This window comes from Chiloscyllium plagiosum, chromosome 7 (assembly GCF_004010195.1).
Source record: "Chiloscyllium plagiosum isolate BGI_BamShark_2017 chromosome 7, ASM401019v2, whole genome shotgun sequence".
In the NCBI taxonomy this organism is placed as follows: Eukaryota; Metazoa; Chordata; class Chondrichthyes; order Orectolobiformes; family Hemiscylliidae; genus Chiloscyllium; species Chiloscyllium plagiosum.
This window is the reverse complement of record NC_057716.1, coordinates 102,330,523-102,354,223: the sequence shown is the minus strand read 5'-3', so window position 1 is coordinate 102,354,223 and position 23,701 is coordinate 102,330,523. Positions and strand designations below refer to the sequence as shown.

The 23,701-nt window shown below is 42.7% G+C and overlaps 2 protein-coding genes across 3 annotated transcripts in view; both read right to left on the bottom strand.

Annotated features, from left to right (window-relative positions):
• The window catches only part of ttll4 (tubulin tyrosine ligase-like family, member 4), a 108,759-nt gene extending 86,254 nt beyond the window's left edge, over positions 1-22,505 (bottom strand). The window contains exon 1 of one of the 2 annotated variants that reach the window (XM_043694274.1): positions 22,485-22,505. The gene's annotated coding sequence lies outside the window, so the exon portion shown is untranslated. The other variant, XM_043694273.1, reaches the window with a different exon arrangement.
• LOC122551948 (glycine-rich cell wall structural protein-like) lies at positions 20,877-22,016 on the bottom strand. The gene has a single exon (XM_043694518.1). It carries the CDS (start codon positions 22,014-22,016, stop codon positions 20,877-20,879), a length of 1,140 nt encoding a protein of 379 aa, XP_043550453.1.
• Positions 22,506-23,701: the final 1,196 nt, after the last annotated feature.

The window sequence follows — 23,701 nt, the reverse complement described above, 5'->3', positions numbered from 1 at the left end:
GGCAACACAAGGTGAAAAGTGAAGAGAAAGATGAAGGAGTTGAGGTTCAGTTAGCAGACATCCTGTTTCACAATGGTGCAGGAAAAACCTGAAAAGACAGGGGGGGGGGGGGAAAAAAGAGGGTCAGACAGAAGTGTTTGGTCTTGAAAGAGTAAGAGACTTGCAACAGCAATACAAGACGATAAAAAGATGAAAACAAGGCAGAGAATATTCCAGATGGTTATTATCTGAAAGGTAGAATCCCAAGGCGGAAACGGAGACCACGGCAGGTTAGTGCAGAGGAGGAATGGGCCAAAGTGCACCAGACTGTGTTGCCGGTAGCATACAGACAGGTTGTGTTACGGGTAACACAAACTACCTGTAGGAAGTCACCTAGGGGTACGAAAGACTCAGGCTAAGGTACAAAAACATTTTTAATGGCCTCCAAAACACAAGGATGTAGTTATCTTTGTGTTATACATGCTAAATAGTAGGTAAACCACAGGCGGTAATAAAATCAGCACCTTTGTTGCCAATTCCCACATTTGAAGAACCTTTCCTGTGGATTATAATTGGATTGTGTAGGTCCCCTCGCGAGAACTAAAAGTGGGAACCAGTAATTGTTAATCATAATAGGTGTGTCTACCAGATTTCCAGAGACAATTCCATTATGAAGCATCAAGGCAAAAAGGGTGGTAGGTGAGTTTGTAGCTTTCTTCATGCAGTATGGACTACCCAGAGAGATTCAGTCAGACCAAAGGATCTAATTTTACTGCTACATTGTTTAATGTGGTTATGGATAGCTTAGGTTAGAGAGCACTTTAAGTCTAGTGCGTATCATCCTGAATCCCAGGGAGCTTTAGAAAGGTTGCATCAGACCCTGAAGACCATGTTGAGAGCATACTGTCAGGACAACCAGAGTGATTGGGATAAAGGTATTCCATTCCCATGCCATTAAAGATGCCCCAAATGAGTCTACTCGGTTCATTCCCTTTGAGTTAATATTCGGTCATGAACTGAGAGGCCCTTGAAATTAATTAAAAGAAAAATTGACAGCACCAAAGTCAGAGATCTCATACTTAGATTAAGTATCGGAGGTGGGGGAGAAACTAAATTGAGTAAGTGTATTAGCTAAACAGCATCTAAAGAGGGCGCAGTGTAGCATGAAGTAAGTTGTAGATAAAACCTCTGAGACTCTGACGTTTTCCTGAGGGGATAACATGCTAGCACTGTTACCAATGATAAGAGATCCCTTCAAAGCCAGGTTTAGTGGTCCCTATCAAATTGAGAAAAAGTTGAGTCAGGTGAACTATCTAGTAAAGATGCCAGCTAGAAGAAAAGGTATCAAGTATCTCATAAACATGCTGAAACTGTATTATAGAGATAAAGAACTGGAGAAACAGGTGTTAGTTACTACCTCGCAGAGTGAGGAATCAAATCCAGGTGATGTGGATTTTGATGACCCTCAAAATAGATTTAAAAAATGAAGTCCTTGAGGAACTGGATAGGTTAGTAAGCTATCTGTCTCAGGGGCACAGAACGCAGTTGAAGATTTGTTACTGCAGTACAAGGACATACGTAAGGATCAGACGGGGAGGACTAATGCTATTGTCTATTTCATGTAAAAAAGGAAATACCGCTCCGATAAAACAACACTCCTATTGGCTTAAACATTTCAAAACCAGACAGGTCCAGAAGAAGGTGGAGGCCATGCTCGACGAGGACATCATCGAACCAAGCCAGAGCGAGTGGAGTTTGCAGATCGTATTAATTCCCAAACCAGATGGGACTCAGCGATTCTGCATGTATTATCGGAAGGTCAATGCCGCAATAAAATCTGACTCATATCCAATTCCTAGATTGGAGGACTGTACTGAGAAAGTCAGACAAGCCAGTTACACCACCAAGTTGGATTAATGCGTGGTTATGGCAGGTACTTCTGCGTTTGTAACCCCAAATGGGCTATATCAGTTTAAAGTGATGCCCTTGGAATGAAGAACGCACTCGCCACATTCCAAAGACTCATGAACAGAGTTGTGGCTGGGTTAACAAACTGTCCAGTCTATTTGGACGATGCACTGATCTTTAGTAAGTCCTGGAAAGATCACATGGTACATTTGGTGGAGCTCTTTGAACAACTACGAGAAGCAAAACTGATGATAATCCTAAATAAAACGGAATTCTCTAAAGCAGAAGTGATGTTCTTGGGACATAACATCGGTCATGGAAGGTTGACCTCACAGAATGCAAAGACGAAGGCTATCGAGGAATTTCCATGACCAACCTTGAAGAAAGAGGTGCTCTGATTCTATAGGAAGTTTAGTGGTACCGTTAACTGATTTGCTGAGGAACACAAAGTTTCACGGATTGAACAATTCCAGGAGACATTCTACCATTTGAAAGCCATATTAACCAGCAAACCAGTTTTAGCTATACCAAACTTTTCAAAATCATCGATGATAGTGACATTGGATTTAGAGCTGTACTCCCACAGGAAGATGAGGATGGGATTGAACTGCCAGTTGGCTACTTTTCAAAGATGATCAACATTCACCAGAGGAAATACTCTACAAATCGAAAAAAGAACTACTGAGTTTGGCCTTACAACATTTTAATGTATATATCACAAACAATGTGTTGGAGATGGATGCGTTCACTGACCACAATCTGCTTACATTCTTAGAACTCTTTAAAGGCAAGAATGTGAGACTATTTCATTGGAGTCTTATGTCACAGATTTTTAATTTAAAAATCATATATGTTGTGGGTCAGAAGAATGTAATTGCAGAAGCATTATTGTGGATTTAACTGAGAGTTTAGGTGAGATTTGTCTTTATTTAATGGTATACACACACACACATACACACACACACAGGAAGAAGTTAAGGTGGACATATTAATATTATCTGTATGTTAGGGCAATGTGTTTAAAAAGTAGAGAAAAAAAGCCATCTTTTCATTGTGACAGTTCTTTTTTTTTTCAAGGGGGGAGGTTTTATGAAGATGAGAGTAAAAGCTAGCAGTGACAGCGCCAAGTGTTCTCAGTAAGACACAATGTAACATGCTCCAGCTACTGGGTAGCTAGTTGCCTGGAAACAACAAAACAGATTCAACTGAGGCCAATCAGTTTAAATTATACCCTCAAAAATACCAAATTGCAATCAGGTTTGAATTGAGTATATTGACAATGTAAGCCTCAAGGATCGGTGCAGGATCCTCTACTTCTTGTCACTTACATAAATGATTTGGATGCGAGCATAAGAGGTATAGTTAGTAACTTTGCAGATGACACCAAAAGGGAGGTCATATTGCGGCTGTACAGGACATTGGTTAGGCCACTGTTGGAATATTGCGTGCAATTCTGGTCTCCTTCCTATCGGAGAGATGTTGTGAAACTTGAAAGGGTTCAGAAAAGATTTACAAGAATGTGGTGGAGGCTGGTACAATTCCAACATTTAAGAGGCATTTGGATGGGTATGTGAATAGAAGGGTTCGGAGGGATATGGGCTGGATGCTGGCAAGTGGGACTAGATTGGGTTGGGATATCTGGTCGGCGTGGACAGGTTGGACCGGATGTGGTGGAGGCTGGTACAATTGCAATATTTAAGAGGCAATTTGGATGGGTATGTGAATAGAAGGGTTTGGAGGGATATGGGCCGGGTGCTGGCAAGTGGGACTAGATTGGGTTGGGATATCTGGTCGGCGTGGACAGGTTGGACCGAAGGGTCTGTTTCCATGCTGTACATCTCTATGACTCTATGACAATCTTAAAAGCCAACACGTCGATGCTTTGGGGTATAAGACCGGGAAAATTGAACAGTTGCGAGAAAAACTGCCACCAGAACAACAGCTGTAAACTGCTAGTCAGAACTCATAGGTACTTGTCCAGAGAAGATGTTTGCACAGAAAAACCTCAACAATGACCTGGAGAGCCAATCTACCAACCAAGATAAAGAGAAGATTCGACCAGTGGCTGGCTTTAAAATTTGAATTTTCCTGTAAATCGTAATCGGGAGTTTTATCAGACTAGTAATATAGAAGGGAAGTTTACAGATCGGTTAGAGTAAGGAATTGTAAACAGTTGTTAGTTAATTATTCTCTATTATACTTTAAGAAATAAAATTGTTAATTTTTACTTTAATTAGTTCTTGGCCACTCAAAACTTTACAGATTACTACACAGGATAAATTTTTGTGTTGCTGGTTTTAAATTAAGCAGGAGGGTTTATCCTGGATTGTAACATTACCTATTCAGTCCCTCCAATATTTCTATGTTCCCCATTACTACTTCTCCAGCCTCATGTCCCAGTGATCCAATGTCCACTCTTGCCTCTCTCATATCCCTTAGACATCTAAAAATTCTCTTATAATCTTTATTACTAGCTAGCTTACTGTCATATTTCATACTCTCACCACTTAGTGTTTGCAATTTATCCTCCGTCAGTTTTTAAAAAGGCTTCACATTAACCTTTGCCACATTATGCTTTTACTTTTACACTGTCCCTGACTTCCTTTGTCAGGGAAATGCTGTTCCCTCATGTTTCTTTCTTTCTGAAAAATTCTGCTGTGCCTCCTGGTTCATTTTGCTTTCAGGTGCTCCTGAAACAGCACAGTTCACAGAGTGCTGATCATGGAAATAAGAGACTTGCAACATCCAGACACACAATCAGTCCTAGTATTCCTGAACATAGACCATATAACACAGTATTATAATAGGACTCTGACAGCAAAACTCTCTCATCATCTCCATATCAAACTGAAATCGTGCTCCTAAGTCTCTTCAAAAGGGTAAGCATCATTTACTCTCTGCCTTGTCAAATCTCCTCAGGAAATTGTCTCAGTAGGTTCATCTCTCAAACGTCAAAGGTTGGAGACCCAGTCTGTCCAAACTTTCATCACAAGCTAGCCTTCATCACACCCCCACCTCAGGCATCAGTCAAATTAACTTCCACTGAATTATCTCAATTCCATTTATAGCCTTTCTTAAATGAGGCAACCAAACTATACACCACCCCAGGTGTGTCCTCACCAGGTGTGTACAATTCAGTAAAATATTGCTGTCTTTCCAGCTTTTTTTGTCGTAAAACATCCCTACTTAGCTTATCTTGCCAATCTGAAAATGACCCATGCCTAAACAGTTTGTTAATTAATCAATCCTCTATCCAACCCATTGTATTATCTACAACTCCATGAGCTCATATTTTGCATCATAATCTTTGTGGTGGTACTTGGTCAAATGCCCTTTGAAATGCAGCACATCTGCAGGGTCCTTTGCATCCATATGATAAAAGATAGGAATAGGCGTATTCCATGCAGCCCCTCAAGCCTGCTCTGCTATTTAATAGGAGCATGACCGATTGGACATTCCTCACACCTATTTTCCTGTTATTTTCCCCTTCAAATCCTCTACTGATCAAGAATCTCTCTTTCTCTCCAAACACAGACAAGGACACATTGTTAGTTCTTCAAATTCCAATAAAAACATGATTTCCTTTTCACAAACAGTGACTATCAGATTGCATTGAGACTTCTTGAATATCTCATTCTAACCTCCTTAATACAGGATTTCAGCATTTTACCTATGGCAGATGCTAAGTGAATCAGACCGTTTGGTGCCTGCCATACTTCTAATTTATACAGGAGTCATCCTTGCTAGTTTTCCATCTGATGAAACCTTTTCAGAACAAAGGAAATATTGGAAAACTACACCAACATATCAATGCCAAAGCCACTTCTCAAAGACCTTAAGATGAAGGCCATCAGAATTCGAGGGAGATGTTAGTTTTTAGTTCTATACCAATCTTCCTATTTGGAAAATTCCTGAATTCCTAGCTATTCACCCTAGTCTTAACTTTTTTTTATTCTTGGCTCAAGTTTATTTACAAAAATGACTAGGACAGCCAGTCTGCGAGACAAGTCTTGGAACTGAACTGATCTCTAACTCAGAAACATGAACCTATGAATAAAGTTTCACCCTTCATGTTCTTTTCCACAACAACATAAAACAATTTAAAAGATTAAAGTGTTATTGATATATCCTAGTTCCAGATAGTAATCCCATACAGATAACTGACAAAACAAACATGCAGTTGAAAAAGCACAGCAGGTGCATCTGAGGAGCAGCAGAATTGACATTTCAGGCATAAGCCGTTTATCAGGATTGTGGGGTTGGAGATGAAAAAGCTTGTAGCCTCACACATCTGCTTCAGGATATTCAGGAAAGCAGTGGAGCACAGAGAGGGAGGGGAGCAGCACTTGTTCAGAAGAATTAACGACATCTGTTCCTCGTGTCAATGGATTGGTGTGAATAAGGTGATAACATTTGTTCACTTGTGTAATAGGTGGCAGTATTTCCTTTTAACCCAGAGGTCTAGAAGCTGTGCATATTTCACAGTTGGATGTCGGATAACTGGATTTCTGGTTTATATTATAGACTCATACTCAATAGGAAAAACACTTGTAATTTAATAAACTGAGTGGAATATACACATAACAGAACAATCCTGATACATTTTCATGTATACCACAATGAGCAGATTTGAATTTATGGTCAAGATTAGGGAATTGAGCTTCCATTCTGGAATGAGAATGTCTCATTACCCTTACAAGCTAGGAAAACACAAAGGCCGAAACTGACATAGTAATAAAGTTGGACGATGTTGATACGCGAGAGAGAAAGAAAACATTCTTCTGTAAATTACATTCACTGGCCTAAGGGTTCAAGGGATACAGAGAGAGGGAGAGACAGGATGGAAGCTAGTGGAAAGGTTAACTGTGGTCTGATTTGAGTGTACACTTGCTTGGCTTGGATTGAATGTTTGTGTGTTGTTCCCTGGAGCTCAAGATCTGGGCATGTTATGAATTTAATTTGCATTTTGAGAATCTAAGAGGATTTTAAAAGAAAAATGCATTTTGTAGGACAATGATATTAGGCGTGATAGCTGAGCGAGGTTACCTCATGACCTTTTCCCACATAGTTTAGACGAGTCTCTTGTTATGATGTACTGTTAAAAAAGGGAATCTTATCTAGCCAAATGGCAGACTCATTGTTCAAACACAAAAGCTAAAATTATTGATATTCTGCCCTATTTCTTTCAGGACAGGGTGTTTAACAATAGAAGTAAACATAGCAAAACTGAGAGTGGTCAAGGACAATTGAGCCTTAGAGAAATAAAGACTCTTATTACTCTTATTAATTGCTAAATGCAATTAGCCATTTTGGCCTGGTTTGATCACGGTTTCCCACTTGGATGTGTTTGTAGCTTAATTAGTCAAGCACACCCAGACCTGGCAATTAGTTTCTCTTCCTGTACAAACTTTTGCCATTTTAGATTAGATTAGATTATATTAGATTACTTACAGTGTGGAAACAGGCCCTTCGGCCCAACAAGTCCACACCGCCCTGCCGAAGCGCAACCCACCCATACTCCTACATCTACCCCTTACCTAATACTACGGGCAATTTAGCATGGCCAATTCACCTGACCTGCACATCTTTGGACTGTGGGAGAAAACCGGAGGAAACCCACGCAGACACGGGGAGAATTGCAAACTCCACACAGTCAGTCGCCGGAGGCGGGAATTGAACCCGGGTCTCTGGCGCTGTGAGGCATAAGGTGCTAACCACTGTGCCACCGTGCCGCCCATTTTATTGCTGCTTATCTGATTATAGACATGTGAGGATTTTTGTAATTTTGATACCAATTTCTGTATAAAGACAGCTTGTGTGTAATGATAAGGGGAGTAGCCGAGGCGAGTTCTTAGGGGTAAGAGCTGGCACTGCTACTCTGCTAACCTTCGCTCAAGCCTGACTTGTAGGTATCTATGTTATAGCATAACATTGATGCTATTGGTAAATAAAAGATAATAATTTAAACAAAACTGTCTGTAAGATTTTTATATTTCAGACAGCCAGAGAGTACGGTCTCCAGGACGAACCAAGAAAGGCTTCCAGGTCTAGTCTATTAGGGATTCCCTGAGCGGTCTCGAATAACAGAAGTGGATTGAGGGATAAATGGGAGGATGGTAGTAGGGCTGTGGGAAGGTAGCTGGGAAGATGATTTGCAGATACAGGCAAGAACTGATGGCAATAGTTTGGAGGGGAGGTTGGAGCAGATAGGTGGGAAGGAAGATGGACAGGTAGGACAGTTCAAGGCGGCGGTGCCTTGGAACCCTCCAACCACATGGCATAACTTCCTCAATACAAACACAGTGAAATCTCTGAAAGAATACCACAATTAAAATGCAGCCTACTCATGTTTAAGTATTCAGAAGTGGTGAAATGAAAATGCACTGCAAACTTCCTGACAATGTTCTTAAAATGTAGTTTCATCTTAAGTGTTCAAAATGGCATCAATAATTCAATTCAATACTAGAAAATCAAAACCAACTATAACTATGACGGCTTCCTAAGAACATACAAAACATGAGCAAGAGGAAGATGTGTCCCCTCAAACCTGCCCAACATTCTATAAAATCAAGGCCCAGCCTCGACTCTTCTTTCATGCCAGCTTCTCGTAGCCCTCAACTCCAATATTTCTAAAGGCAATTATATCAAAAAAGATTGATACATAACCATGCACAACATATCAAGGACAAAGAGGGTTTCAAACCACTTAAAAGTGAAATGTAAACATGTCCCCTAATTCTACAAGAATTTTGGTTTATTATTGTCACATGTACCGAGGTAGTATGAAATGTTTTGTTTTGCACGCAGTACAGGCAGATCGTAGGGTGATAGAATAGAGTAAGGAATACAGAGTTAGGACTACAACAGTGGTGTACAAAAAAACAAGATCAACATTAGATTTGAAATTTATTTAGTCTAATAACAGCATGGAAGAAGCTGTTGGTACATGTATTTAAACTTTTGTATCTTCTGCCAGATGGAAGATGTTAGAAGAGATTACAATCGAGATGGGAGGGGTCTTTGAAGATATTGGTTGCCTTTGAAGCAGCAAGAAGTGTCGATGGAGTCAACAGATGGAAGGTTGACCTGTGTGCCGGACTGGACTGTGTTCACAACACTCTGTAGTTTCTTACAATCCTGGGCAGAGCAGTTGCCATACCAAACCGGAATGCATCCAGATAGAATGTTTTCTATGATGCATCTATAAAAGGTCAATGAGGGTCCTTATGGACATGCTGAATTTCTTTAGTCTCCTGAGCCAATGGAGCTGAGGTGGAAGAGGGTCAAGAGTGTTTTAAATTCCTAGGAGTGACAATAACCAACAATTTTTTTTGTAACTCCCATATAGATGCAACAGTCAAGAAGGTATAACACCTCTTCTTCCTCAGGAGCCTAAGGAAATTCTGCATTCCCATAAGGACCCTCATCAACTTTTACAGATGCATCACAGAAAACATTCTATCTGAATGCATCCCGGTTTGGTATGGCAACTGCTCAGCCCAGGACTGTAAGAAAACGACAGAGAGTTGTGTGCACAACCCAGACCATCAAGGAAGCCAACCTCCTATCCATGGACTCAATTTACACTTGTTGTGGAAAGGCTGCCAACAACAAAGATCCCTCCCATCCAAGTAATACTCCCTTCTAACTACTTCCATCAGACAGAAGATACAGAAGTTTGAACACTCGCACCAACAGGTTAAAGAACAGCTTCTCCCACTATTATCAGACTGCTAAATGGACCTCTCTAATTTCAAAGTAGCACCAACCTTGCTTTTGTGGACCTCCTGCGTATTCGTAACCCTGTCCACCTCCATCTAAACACCATACGATCTGTACAGTCAGTTCTACTACAATGCGTGTTTCTTCAACATACATTGGTTTTAAAGAGATTGAAGAATTTAGGCTGTAACTTGCTGAACATGAACTTTCCTTATCTGAATTGGCTATATTGAGATTCCAGCTCCATTGGTTTAAATGGCATGGTTATTGCCCGATTTTCTTGTAACAAGAGATGTACAAGAACGGAACTATCACATTATAGGAGAACAGACTATGTCCTTGTTTCGTATGATCTGACTGTATTGCTCACAAACAAAACTTTTCACTGTACATTTTTTAAAAAGGCTTTTAAAAACTTTTCAATGTACTTAGATCCACATGACAACAATAAAGCAACTTAAGGTATTATTGTGCTTTTGTGACCATCGTATCAACGTGGGTGGTCCAGGACAGATTGTTGGTAATTGTCACTCCTCAGAACTTGACACTCTCAACCATCTCTATTTCAGCTCCACTGATGTAGGGATGTGCCCCCCTCCTTACTTCCTGAAGCCAACGATCAGCTCTTTAGTTGGGAGAGGTTGTTATATTTATAACATATCACTAAGCAACTCCTTTCTTTGTAGAGTCAGATGTACAGCATAGAAACAGAACCTTCGGTCCAACCCATCCATACCAACCAGATATCCCAACGAAATTTAGTCCCACCTGCCAGCAGCCGGCCCATATCCCTCCAAACCCTTCCTATTCATATACCCATCCAAATGCCTCTTAAATGTTGCAATTGTACCAACCTCCACCACTTCCTCTGGCAGCTCATTTCATACACGTACCACCATCTGTGTGTAAACGTTGCCCCTTAGGTCTCCTTTATATCTTTCCCCTCTCACCCTAAACCTATGCCCTCTAGTTCTAGACTCCCCAACCCCAGGGAAGACTTTGTCTATTTACCCTATCCATGCCCCTCATAATTTTATAAACCTCTATAAGGTCAGCCCTCAGCCTCTAACACTCCAGGGAAAACAACCCCAGCCTGTTCAGCCTCTCCCTACAGCTCAAATCCTGTACAGCCGCAACATGACCTTTCAACTCCTGTACTCAATACTCTGACCAATAAAGGAAAGCATACCAAACGCCTTTTTTACTATCCTATCTACCTGCGACTCCACTTTCAAGGATTTATGAACGTGCATTCCAAGGTCTATTTGTTCGCAACTTTGTTTCTGTTTAGAATTCAAACACAACAGAAAACCTCATACCTGGCTCTACAGTTGACATTGCAGAACAATGTTACCATAATCCAAAGGGATTAAACTAACAAATTTATTCACACCAATTTTCAGGGTCAAGATCTACATGATGTGGACTGCAGCAGCTCAAGGCGGCAGTGTATCACCACCTTTGAGGCAAATTTGGGATGGGCCTTGAAGATGACATTCACATCTCAAGGATAAATTTTTTAAAAGTACCCAAAATGATGGTTGGTACATTTTTTCAAGGTTCAAGTTAGCTGATGCTAAGTCAGTAGAGTGAGCCACGTTACGGATACAAGTTACTCCTAAAGAAGCTATAAGATTAAGTCCAGTTGGTTCCCGAGCAACTAGTTACAATTTTGGAGATTTTTCTGATCCTTCCACACATTCGACAGCAAAGCCTAGTCTCTGAAGATAGGTTAATTAAGAATGAAGTGAATAGATAAATTAAAAATTGATTCCAACTTTGTACTAAAAATACTCACCAACCATGTCCTTGTTTGTAGGCAATTGTGTGTAAACACAGAAATCAAGAGGACACATAACTCTTAGGGATACGATCACTACAAAACAAGTGAGGTCAGATACAAACCGTTGAGAAATTGTCTTTCATATATAATACTGCATTGTATTTTTGTAAAATGCTACTAAATGTTCTGTGGAATTTCCTGAATTACCATTTCTATCATGAATTCACACCTAAACATCAACTAAAACTCATTTTTTAGACAGCACTTAACTGAGTGATATTGACAGGAGCCATGGCTCAGAGAGGAAATCTGTGCACTAACCTATGAATTATCTGACAGATCTTCATATTTGCATAGAAGCAAATAACAATCAATTTCTGTGACATCATCTTACTGGAATCTTCCATGAAATGACCTTGCAGGATTCCTAAGTGCATTCTTTCCCCATGGCTGGTGTGTCAATGACAGTGTTCAGAATCACGATGAGGCACCAGGTATTTTTTAGGATCCAAATCCACCCTAATACGTTGGAACAACTTTTCTGCACACTTGTAACCCATGTATCTGCTGCCATTGTCCTTCTCAGTGGAAGAGATCACAAGTTTGGAAAGCATTGTTGAAGGAAGCAAATCGTCAAGCCTCCTTCAAAAAAAAACTCTTTGCAATTCACAATATCCACTTCAATGGAAAAATTCAGAAGATGCATAGGAACATCACTAACTCAAAGTGCCCTTCCAAGCCACACACTATTCTAACTTGGAAATATATAAGTATTGCAACTGGACTAAAGACCTAGAACTAATTCCTCCAGTGTCCACACAGTCTAACAGTGTGCATACACTAGATGCAAGTGCAGACGTTCAAGGTTCACCACTTTCTCAAACGCAATCAGAGATGGGCAACAAAATACTAGCCCAGCCAACAAGAATTAAAATCAAAATCATCAAATGATTGCATTAGTGGCAAATCCCATTCTTATAACTTGATTTTTAAAAGAATGCTTCAGATCTATTTTGCGATTCCATCGATTTTCTATGTATTTCAATTTACAGACAAATAATATCAAGTTAGAAAAATTAATAAAAGAAAAACATAATTTCTGTTGATCATAAAAAGGTATATAATGCTGAACAAGCGAATACTAAACCGCTGAAATAAAAAAACGGAGTAGCTGCTGAAATCAATGTTTTTGTAGGCACTGGCTCCATAAAAAAGGAACTGTAATTATTACTTACTTCAGCTAAAAAACGTGCCAGAGATTTGTGACAATAGTACAACTGTTCAGGTCATAAAGCCAATAGGACAGTTCCACAGACATGATTTTTCCAACTTATGCTATCAACAGCATTACTCACTCTCACACAAAGACGCTATAAATCCTTCTTTTGTGTAATTAAATACACAATGCTTGCAGTCCTATGTGCCTGGCAGAACAGGTCATGCAGTGCTGACTAAACACTTGCACATTTAAGCTCTGTAATCATGTAATACAGCCCCACACAAAAGAGTCATTTTGGCATTTGAATTAGCTTGAATTTAGTGATATGGCAAATGGCTTAATAAGTCACTATTTTGGAAAGGTAAACCTTATTATAATGAAGTGATGGACAAATACTCTATGGTTTAAGTTATGACTAGGGTACAATAATAAAATTACAGGCAATTATCCCAGTGGGAGGTGTTGGAAGGCAGCTCAAAAGTTTAATATAGCAGGTACTCTAATGGAAAACCCAGAACCTAACAAGATACAAGGTTAGCTTTCTTTTGTTGTTCAGATAGACAAGCACATTGGAATTCTAGCATTGAACATTATTATAATCTCTGTAGAGACCAATAACCTTCAAGAGAAATTTGAACTTTCAGTTTACCACTGAAAGAATAACACATCAAGATTTCACTTTTTAAACATTTTACTGTATCAAATGACTAAAGCCAATATTTACTAAATTCTGGTTTAAAGTATTAATTGCCTACAAAAGGGAATAGCGCTTCATTACTAGTCACACACCACACACTTACAGAATTATGGTTTTTATCACAAACAGTTCATAGCTTCGAAGGGGTCATTTCCTTATTATTTTCCCATTGGTGTGTTCTCTGAAATTAGAAGCCACAAGCACACTGATTACATGAGATTAGTTTCTCCAACTCCACTCCAGGCAAATCTTTTGGCCCCCTTTAATACCTCACAAACTCATTCCATCTTCAATACTAGTCAAAGCTTAATAAACTCACCACCACCCTCTCAAGGGTAACTAGGGATGGCTAATTAATGCTGGCCAGCCAGTGACAATCATATCGTGAATGAATGGAAAAAAAAGGGGATGGTCTTTGAAAGAAACCTTAGAGAAAAGAGCATACTGTCTGACCTGAATTAAGAGGTGTAAGGTGAATATGACTACAACTTGATGTCAACGCCACATTTGATCAAATGCAGCATCAAGGAGCCCCATAAAACTGAAGTCAGTGGGAATCAAGGAAAACTCTCCACTGTGAATCATATCTAGCTCAGATGGTGATTTTGGGCTCAAAGGTCAGTCATCTCAGCACCAGCACATCTCTGCAGGAGTTGCTCACGATATCTTCTAGTCAACCTGTCACCCCATTTCTCCCCTCAGTTGAAGCAAAACGCTCAGAGACATCTTTACTCCGGGCCCTGGAGGGAGGGAGAATGATTGCCCATGTGTACAGAGACATGAGTTCATGATCCTCTCTGGAATAGCAGTTTCTTAATGAATTATACAGTCATTTTACAGGGAAGAGCATCCAGATAAGGCAACATAAATATTGATTCGGTGACCATTACAATCAGTGAGCATCAACAGTAGAGATTAAGCCATCTGCCGTGACAATGAATTTTCTTAACCTTAACATTGGCTTCACATAATGAATACTTTTCACCTTGTTAAACTGACTTTACACACTGAATGCTTCTAATATAGTTAAATGGCTCCACATAATGAATGCTTTTCCACCTTGTTAACCCATTACCCTTGCTTCCAGCACCCCATTGTTAACTGCAAGTTATCTGATCTAAGTCATGCTCAGCTGAACCTCTCGTTTCACAAAACTCAAAACTTAACTCTTTCCCTACCTGCTCATACCCGATACACATTCTCATTCCCTCCTTTTATCATTTCACGATAACCAATGGCATTGCCAGCTTTCATAAGACTCTTAACAGCCAGTATTTAAACAAGTTATTGACTCACAACATGCAGTGATTATAACAAAAATTACTAGCCCTTTACTGTAACCAGAATTTGAAGAATCCTCCCACGTGGAAAATAAATTCACCAATAAAGTTCTTAAAACCACAGTCCTTAGTGACCATTCTATCCCCTCCAAGTTGAGTGGAAACGAGCCAATTCTCCAAAATCTCCTTTAGTAAAGTCCAACCGAAAAACAAAATTCAGTCTGTCCTTGCTTCACTCCTCGGAGAAACCTGAATTCTTGGATAAGGGCAGTTAAATGCTTCACAAAACTGACGAGACTACACTGTAACCCTCTCTAACACAGGGATTTACTGTTGACCAGAAACAATTGTGGACAAGTCATTTAAATATTGTGGCTACAAGATCAGGTCAGAGTTTAGGAATCCTGAAGTAAATTTCACCTCCCTCCTTCCAATCAACTCCTCAATACCTGTCCTCATGGCACCAGTCGTAGGTTTGGTGGAATACTCCCTGCTTGCCTGGATGAATACAGCTCCATAGAATCATACAGCATGGAAATAGATGCTTTAATCCAATCAGTCTATGCCTAACATAATCCCAAACTAAACCAGTCCCATCTGCCTGCTCCTGGCCCATATCCCTCCAAACCTTTCCTATTCATGCACTTATCCAAATGTCTTTTAAACACAGTAATTTTCCACACATCCATCACTTCACCTGGAAGCTCATTCCACACACATACCACCCTCTTTGTAAAAAAAATTGCCATTCGTGTCTTTGTTAAATCTCTCTCCTCTCACCTTAAAAATATGCCCCTACTCTTAAAATCCCCCATCCTAGGGAAAAGACAACTAGTATTAACTCTATCTATGCGGAGAAAGCGAGGACTGCAGATGCTGGAGATCAGAGATGAAAAATGTGTTGCTGGAAAAGCGCAGCAGGTCAGGCAGCTTCCAAGCAGGAGAATAGACGTTTCTTGAAGAAGGGCTTATGCCCGAAACATCAATTCTCCTGCTCCTTGGATGCTGTCTGACCTGCTGCGCTTTTCCAGCAACACATTTTTTAACTCTATCTATACCTCTCATTATTTTATAAACTTCTATCAGGTCATTTCTAAACCTCCTATGCTCCAGGGAAAAATAAAATCCCAGCCTTTTTAATAACTCAAAGCCCGATACGAACCAAAGAAAAGTAGCCCTGGTTGACACCACTTGCCAAACATTCAGTCCCTCTACCACAGATTCCCCGATAGGTCTGTCAACTGTGCAGGAAGCTCCCTGGTCACCCCATCCCATCGTTGCCATAAGCAGGTCAGCAAAAATCTTCCTACTGACGGAAGTAACCCCTTTTGCTGAAATATTTATAGCCCCACGTGGGTGAACACATGCAAGATATATACAAATCAATGATTCCACCCAGGTCCGAAGAATATCCGAGTAATCTGGAGCACATTCTTGGAGACCCAACATAAAATGTTCCTCCAGTAAAGTAACTATTCTCTGACAATGAAGGTCAATATGGTCACTTGTACATTTTCATCATAATACTTGCGAAATTAAGATTTTAAAATACTGCATCGACTCCCAACCCACTGAAATTTACTGCCGAGAGCCAACCATTCAGCTTGACATAGCTTTTCTAGTGCTTTACTACGGCAATCAAAAGCCAATCGCACCACCTAATGGTACATTGGTATCTACTATTATCTATACTACTGGTATCTACTATATTATCTATTATCTATACTACTGGCCTTTATAACTTGGGAGATTCTTATGCATTTGAGCTCCCACTTCTTGATCCACACCTTGAACATTATTTCCAGAGCAAGCAGTCAAGCCAAGAGACTTGCATGTTTCAATACACTGCTCCTGCAAGCATATCTGTATATATCTCACAAAGTTATTGTTCACCTACATTCATACATATTATGAAGCCATTGCACAATTAATGTCATGAATATGTAATACATTAATATGCATTTTGAGGCAGGCCACTTGTAAATGGCTTTACAAAATATACATGTACAAGAGATACAAGGAGTAGATCACATGGCCTGGTCCATCATTCAGTACAAGCATGGCTGATCTTGGACTACAATTCCATATCTACAATTCTCTCTCCCTTAATTCTGATGCAACAAAAATCCATCTATACCAACACTGTGACACTAACAACGTCGTGTGGTAGAGAATGCCAAAGACACACAACTCCTTGAAGTAAACAAATTTCTCATCTCAATCCTAAATGTACACCCCCTTTCCTCAATTCCATGATTTATTTTCGCCAATTATCAGTAACAACCTTGAAATGAACATCCACACAAAACAAATTAATTTTAAGTCTTTGTGATGATTTGAAGCACGCAGCTCAAGGCCTCATCTTGGACTTTACTGAATTAAATCACATCAGCCAGGATGTAGGAAGGGCACTACAATTCCTCTCAACATTTCAGATTAGCAAGGAGATCACTCAGTCAGGCATACCTCCCTCTAATTGCTATCTAATGTCTCTAATGCAGACACACAAGCGTCAGCACATCAGAGATGCTGCAATTAACAAATAAAAACAATACACATGGTCAAGACTTAGAAGATGCTCAAATGAGTGAGGTCCCATGTCACAATTTGAACAAATCTTCTGTGTCCTATTAACCACCAGATGTAGATTAACTTTTAATCCTATTATATGCTAATTTACATATGCGGTGGGCTCAAATTAGCTGCAATGTTTATGCTGCATTTCAAAGTAATCCTCTGGCGAGGACTTTCAGATTGTCCTGACATCACAGAACCCCTTCGGACAGAAGCCATTCGGCCCATCAAGTCTGCACTGAATCTCCAAATAGCATTCCATCCAGATCCAGAACACCCCTGGCACCATCTCTGTAATTCTGCACTTATTATAGTTAAACCACTAGCTTGCACACGTGTAGATACTATGGCACAATTTAACATGGCCAATCCACCTAATTTACATATCTTTGGACAGTGAGAGGAAATCAGAGCACTTGACATAAACCAGGGTGCAGACATGAGAACATGCAAACTCTACACAGACAGTCACTGAACATGGAAATGGACCCTTAGATCCAAACAGTCTATGCTCCCAAACTAGATTAGTCTCACTTGCCTGCATTTGGCCCATTTACGTCCAAACCTTTCCTACTCGTGAACTTACCCAAATGTCTTTTACATGTTGTAACTGTACCCTCATCCGCCACTTTCTCTAGTAGTTCATTCCGCACACAAACAACTTTCTGTGTAAAAAAAAAGTTGCCCCTCATGATCTTTTCAATACTTTCTCCTTTCACCTTAAAAATAATGCCCCCAAGTTTGAATGCTTCACCCTCGGGAAAATCCCCTTGCCATTCACCTTATCCATAACCCACCTATTTTATAAACCTGTATAAGGTCACCCCCTCAACTTTCCATGCTCCAGTGTAAAAAGTCCCAGCCTATTTTTATAACTCAAACCCTCCAATCCCAGCAGCATTCTGGTAAATCTTTTCTGAACCCTCTCCATAAGCTACACAGGGCACAGCAGGCCATTCAGCCCAAACACTCCATCCAGCCTCCTCCTAGCTTTCCTCATCTGAAAGTATCATAACCCTCTCTTCTGCTCTCCCACATTTGATTACACAACTTAAATGCACCTGTACCATTTGCTTCAACCTGTCGCTGTCATCCAAGGTTAGAAGTGAAATCAGGTTCCTGGCGGTGTGAGGCAGCAGTGCTAACCACTATGCCAATGCGCTGCCCCATAGGTCATATGAAAAGTTTGCTTTTCTCTGCAGTTACAATTATCAAAACATCAGTTCTGCCCTCCCCCAGTTTACAAACTGTAAAGTACAAACTTTTGACCAGAAATGCCCCAGAACAGTGATTATAAATTGCAATATATTCAGTTTGTCTTGTGAAGACTGCTCTCATGAATGGAACCTAATTTCTTTTACTGTACATACTAAAAATACACTCTGTACAAATGGCTTATGGAATCCCAACCTAATCTGTAAAGATATTGCTTTACCCTCTTGTGGTACAGGGGTAATGTCCAAGGGGTCTGGGGGTCAGCCCCATCTGCTCCAAAGATTTATAGTAACATTTCTGAATAGGCTGATTAGAAAATAGGTTAAATTTTTTAAAAATTGTGCATGGGAATCATGGAAAGCAATGCTGAACATGTGACAAAACTAATGAGATCTCAAATGGATATGGTTGTTAAGTGTACATAGAGTTAAATTTTGCTTGGCTTTGATGCTTTCGCATTATACCCAGATGCAATTGTTGAGCAAGGTCATGTATTTGCCATAAACATTCATCAGGTTCATTAGTCATAGAGATGTATGGAAAATGACCCTTCTGTCCAACTCGCCCATTCCGATCAGATACTCTAAATTAACCTAGTCCCATTTGTCAGCAATTGGCCCATATCCTTCTAAACCCTTCCTATTTACGTACCCATCCAGATGCCTTTTAAATGTTGCCATTGTACCAGCCTCCACCACTTCCTCTGACAGCCCATTCCACTCACTTCACTATCCATGCGACTCCACTTTCAAGGAACTATGAACCTGCACCCCAAGCAACACTTCCCAAAGACCGTAAGTGTATAAGTCCTGACTTGATTTGCCTTTCCAACACGCGCACCTCACATTTATCTACAATAAACTCCATCTGCCACAGGCCCCCAGTCTGAAAAGCAACCCTTTACCACTGCTCTGTCTTCTACCTTCAAGCCAGTTCTGTATCCAACTGGCTAATTCTCCCTGTATAATCTCTTTTAGAGAAGGAAAGCTGCTGAATTTCCCTATTAAGTTAAAAATCACAACACCAGGTTATAGTCCAACAGGTTTAATTGGAAGCACACTAGCTTTCCCTGTGGACTGTTAAGGATGAGCTATAAATGCTAGCATAGCAACTGACGCCATATCCCAGGAGCAAATAAAAAAATTACAGAACAACTGGAAAACCAAATATCACATCCCTCACAGGCAAGAGACCCATTATTTTTCACTTCTGAAGTCATACCAGACTCAAAACCTTTCCAAAGATGCTGCCAAACGTACTGAGCATCTCTAGCATTCTCTATGCTTGTTACACCTTATTTATGTACTGTTCTTTCCTTGGCCTCGTCTCTCATGAGATAACTTTCCCCACTGAGTAAACCTCAAGTGCTTCACAAGCAATTACCGTAGTCCCCCCGGTACCTGCAAGGGATACGTTCCAAGGCCTGCGGAAGCCCAAAACTGCAGATATGTACAAACCCATTCATTTAAATGGGAAACGTACCTTCCCAGCAACCTTCTGGTCCCTTGTTCTGGAATGTTACCTATACAGAGGAACCCTACTCATCCGGCATTTGATTATTCGAACATTAGATTATCCGGCAAGATCGCAAAGTACCAATGCTTGGTGAAACTATCCGGCATTCAATTAACCAAACGGAATACTCCCCATTCGTGTCCTTCGGATAATCGAGATTCCTCTGTAGTATGTTCGAACAGTGGTAAACCGCAGGCAATTGAAACTGCGGAAACCAGACCTGTATATTCTTGATATCAGGAGACGAGAGACAGTACCCTCCTTCAGCTGTGGTCTCACTAGGACTCTGAACAACATCCTACCTCTATATTTCATTCTCTTTCAATATACAGCAACATTCTACATGCCTTTCTGATCGTTCATCTAACTACATACTAACTTAATCTGATCCAAGTATTAGGACACTCTCTTGAGTATGCCAATCTCCCTCCATTTAAATAATGTCCTGCTTCTCTATTCTTCTTACAAAAGTGGACAATATCCTATTTTACCACACTGAATTGCATTAGCCAAAAGTTTCATTCACTGAATCATTTATATCTCTCTGCTGACTCAAAAATCGTCTTTCTATTTCTTATGGTCTTTTGAAGAGGAACAGAACATTTGGGCCCACAGGCATCCCCGGCCATTTATTAGAATCATGGCTGATTAAGCAGTCCTTACATCCACTTTTGTGCCATTTCCACATAACACCAATTGCCCTACTGATCAAGAACCTGTTTAAATTTACACTCCTACACATTTTGGCCTCATCAACAATTTTCAGAAGCCCTGAAACCAAGTTAGTTACAGATTGTAAATTGTTGATGTCCCAACACTGATCCTGATGCCACTTCGCTAATCTCCACCTCCTTATCCCTTGCAACCCTACACTCCTGCCTCTTGTCACCCCATTTTGTCACGACCGTAACAGGGCCACGCCTCTGTCACCCCAACCACAGCTATCTTATCGCATCAAAACTCCCACAGCCTTGTGACCCCATTTCACACGCACCACCCTCCCACCTTCATTTCGCCAAACTCTTTTCCGCAATATCTCCCACGGCCTCCTCCTCGCCCCAGTGATCCCCACATTCCCTCCTCTTCACCGTAGCCCCCTTCTCTCCCGCGTGGCCCCCCACAGACCCCTATTATTCCACAAAATCCCTCCTCTGCCCCGTGGCCCCCCACAGACCCCTCCTCTTCTCCGTGGCCCCCCACAGACCCCTCCTCTTCTCCGTGGCCCCCCACAGACCCCTCCTCTTCTCCGTGGCCCCCCACAGACCCCTCCTCTTCTCCGTGGCCCCCCACAGACCCCTCCTCTTCTCCGTGGCCCCCCACAGACCCCTCCTCTTCTCCGTGGCCCCCCACAGACCCCTCCTCTTCTCCGTGGCCCCCCACAGACCCCTCCTCTTCTCCGTGGCCCCCCACAGACCCCTCCTCTTCTCCGTGGCCCCCCACAGACCCCTCCTCTTCTCCGTGGCCCCCCACAGACCCCTCCTCTTCTCCGTGGCCCCCCACAGACCCCTCCTCTTCTCCGTGGCCCCCCACAGACCCCTCCTCTTCTCCGTGGCCCCCCACAGACCCCTCCTCTTCTCCGTGGCCCCCCACAGACCCCTCCTCTTCTCCGTGGCCCCCCACAGACCCCTCCTCTTCTCCGTGGCCCCCCACAGACCCCTCCTCTTCTCCGTGGCCCCCCACAGACCCCTCCTCTTCTCCGTGGCCCCCCACAGACCCCTCCTCTTCTCCGTGGCCCCCCACAGACCCCTCCTCTTCTCCGTGGCCCCCCACAGACCCCTCCTCTTCTCCGTGGCCCCCCACAGACCCCTCCTCTTCTCCGTGGCCCCCCACAGACCCCTCCTCTTCTCCGTGGCCCCCCACAGACCCCTCCTCTTCTCCGTGGCCCCCCACAGACCCCTCCTCTTCTCCGTGGCCCCCCACAGACCCCTCCTCTTCTCCGTGGCCCCCCACAGACCCCTCCTCTTCTCCGTGGCCCCCCACAGACCCCTCCTCTTCTCCGTGGCCCCCCACAGACCCCTCCTCTTCTTTGTGCCCCCCTCTCTCCCGTGATCCTACAGCTCCATCATCCCCTCCCCCCCGCCAACTCTTTCCTCTCCCACTAGCCCCTTCATCCCAGCCCGCCATATCCTCCTCCCTCTCCCTGAGTACTTACCGGGGAGGCTAGGCTGGGCTGGGCTGGGCCGGCGGGTTAAGGGAAGCGCTGACCGGGCGCCAGCTGCGGGCTCGGCCTGACAGTCCCCTCTCTCTCCGCTCCTTGTCCTCTCCGATAGGCCTGTACTCCCGAGACTGAAGGCGGCTCATGTCCGGCGGCGCCGCCGCCTCACGGCCATCCTCCTGCTCCTCACTGCACTCCCCTCACCGTCCCCGCGGGCCTCGGGCCTACCGTTCAGATCGGGATCACTCCGGGACCCTAACTATCCCCACTCCTGCCTCCCCTCACATCATCACTAAATGAATAAACAAACAATCCCGAACGGGCTGTTGATGCTCAGCTCCTTCCTGAGGGCAGGCAGACGGCCGGCCTCCCGCTCCCTTAGCAACCACACAGCGCGTGTCTCGGGGCGACCGGCGAATCCCGCGCTTACCACTTACGTCTCGATCACACGTTACTTCGTAAGGCAACGTGCGCGCCCCCACCATTCATGCTGACGACATGCGCATTCCCGCCGTCACCCGCGTGTGACGTGCACCCTCTCGATTACGCATGCAGGCGACGTGCGCGATCCCGCCCTTTACACCAACACATGCGCAGTCCCACCCTTCAAATGTGCAGTTCCCTTTACACAGGGACATGCGCAGTACCAACACTTACGCAGGCAATATGCACTGTCCTCATTTTACACTGGCACACGCACAGTTCTACCCTTTATGCAGGTGTGATGCACGGTCCCGCCCTTATGCATGCAATATGCACAGTCCTTCTGTTACACAGGCACACATCCAGTTCCACCCTTTGTGCAGACAAGGTGTACAGTTCTCCCTTTACACAGGCACATGTGCAGTCCCATCCTTTACACAGGCAATATGCACAGTCCTCCCCTTACAAAGGCACACGCACAATTCCACCATTTATGCAGGCAAGATGGCACAGCAGTTAGCACTGCTGCCTCACAGCGCCAGAGACCCGGGTTCAATTCCCGCCTCAGGCGACTGACTGTGTGGAGTTTGCACGTTCTCCCCGTGTCTGCGTGGGTTTCCTCCGGGTGCTCCGGTTTCCTCCCACAGTCCAAAGATGTGCAGGGTCAGGTGAATTGGCCATACTAAATTGCCCGTAGTGTTAGGTAAGGGGTAAATGTAGGGGTATGGGTGGGTTTCGCTTCGGCGGGTCGGTGTGGACTTGTTGGGCCGAAGGGCCTGTTTCCACACTGTAATCTAATCTAATCTAATCTAAAAGATGCACGGTCCCACCCTTTACACAGGCACATGCACAGTCCCACCACTTATGCAGGCAATATGCACAGTCTTCCCTTTACACAGACATATATGCAGTCTCACCCTTCATGCAGGCAAGATATACGGACCCACTCTTTACACAGGCACAAGTGTAGTCTCACCCCTTATACAGGCAATATGCACAGTTGTCCCTTTACACAGCAAACACGCAGCACACCATTTAAGCACGCAAGGAGCTCAGTCTCATCCTTAACACAGGCAGTGAGTGCAGTCCTGCTTTTATGCAAATGATGTGTGTGATCCCATTCTTTACACAGGTGACATATACAGACCCCTTTTATGCAGACTACATGTGCAGTCCCCTCTCTAACACTGACAACATGCACAGCCCTATCTCTTACACAGGTGACATTTGC

Bases quoted from the DNA above. Each gene is read 5' to 3' on its own strand.
- LOC122551948 (XM_043694518.1), bottom strand. From the start codon at position 22,016: ATGGCGGGCTGGGATGAAGGGGCTAGTGGGAGAGGAAAGAGTTGGCGG.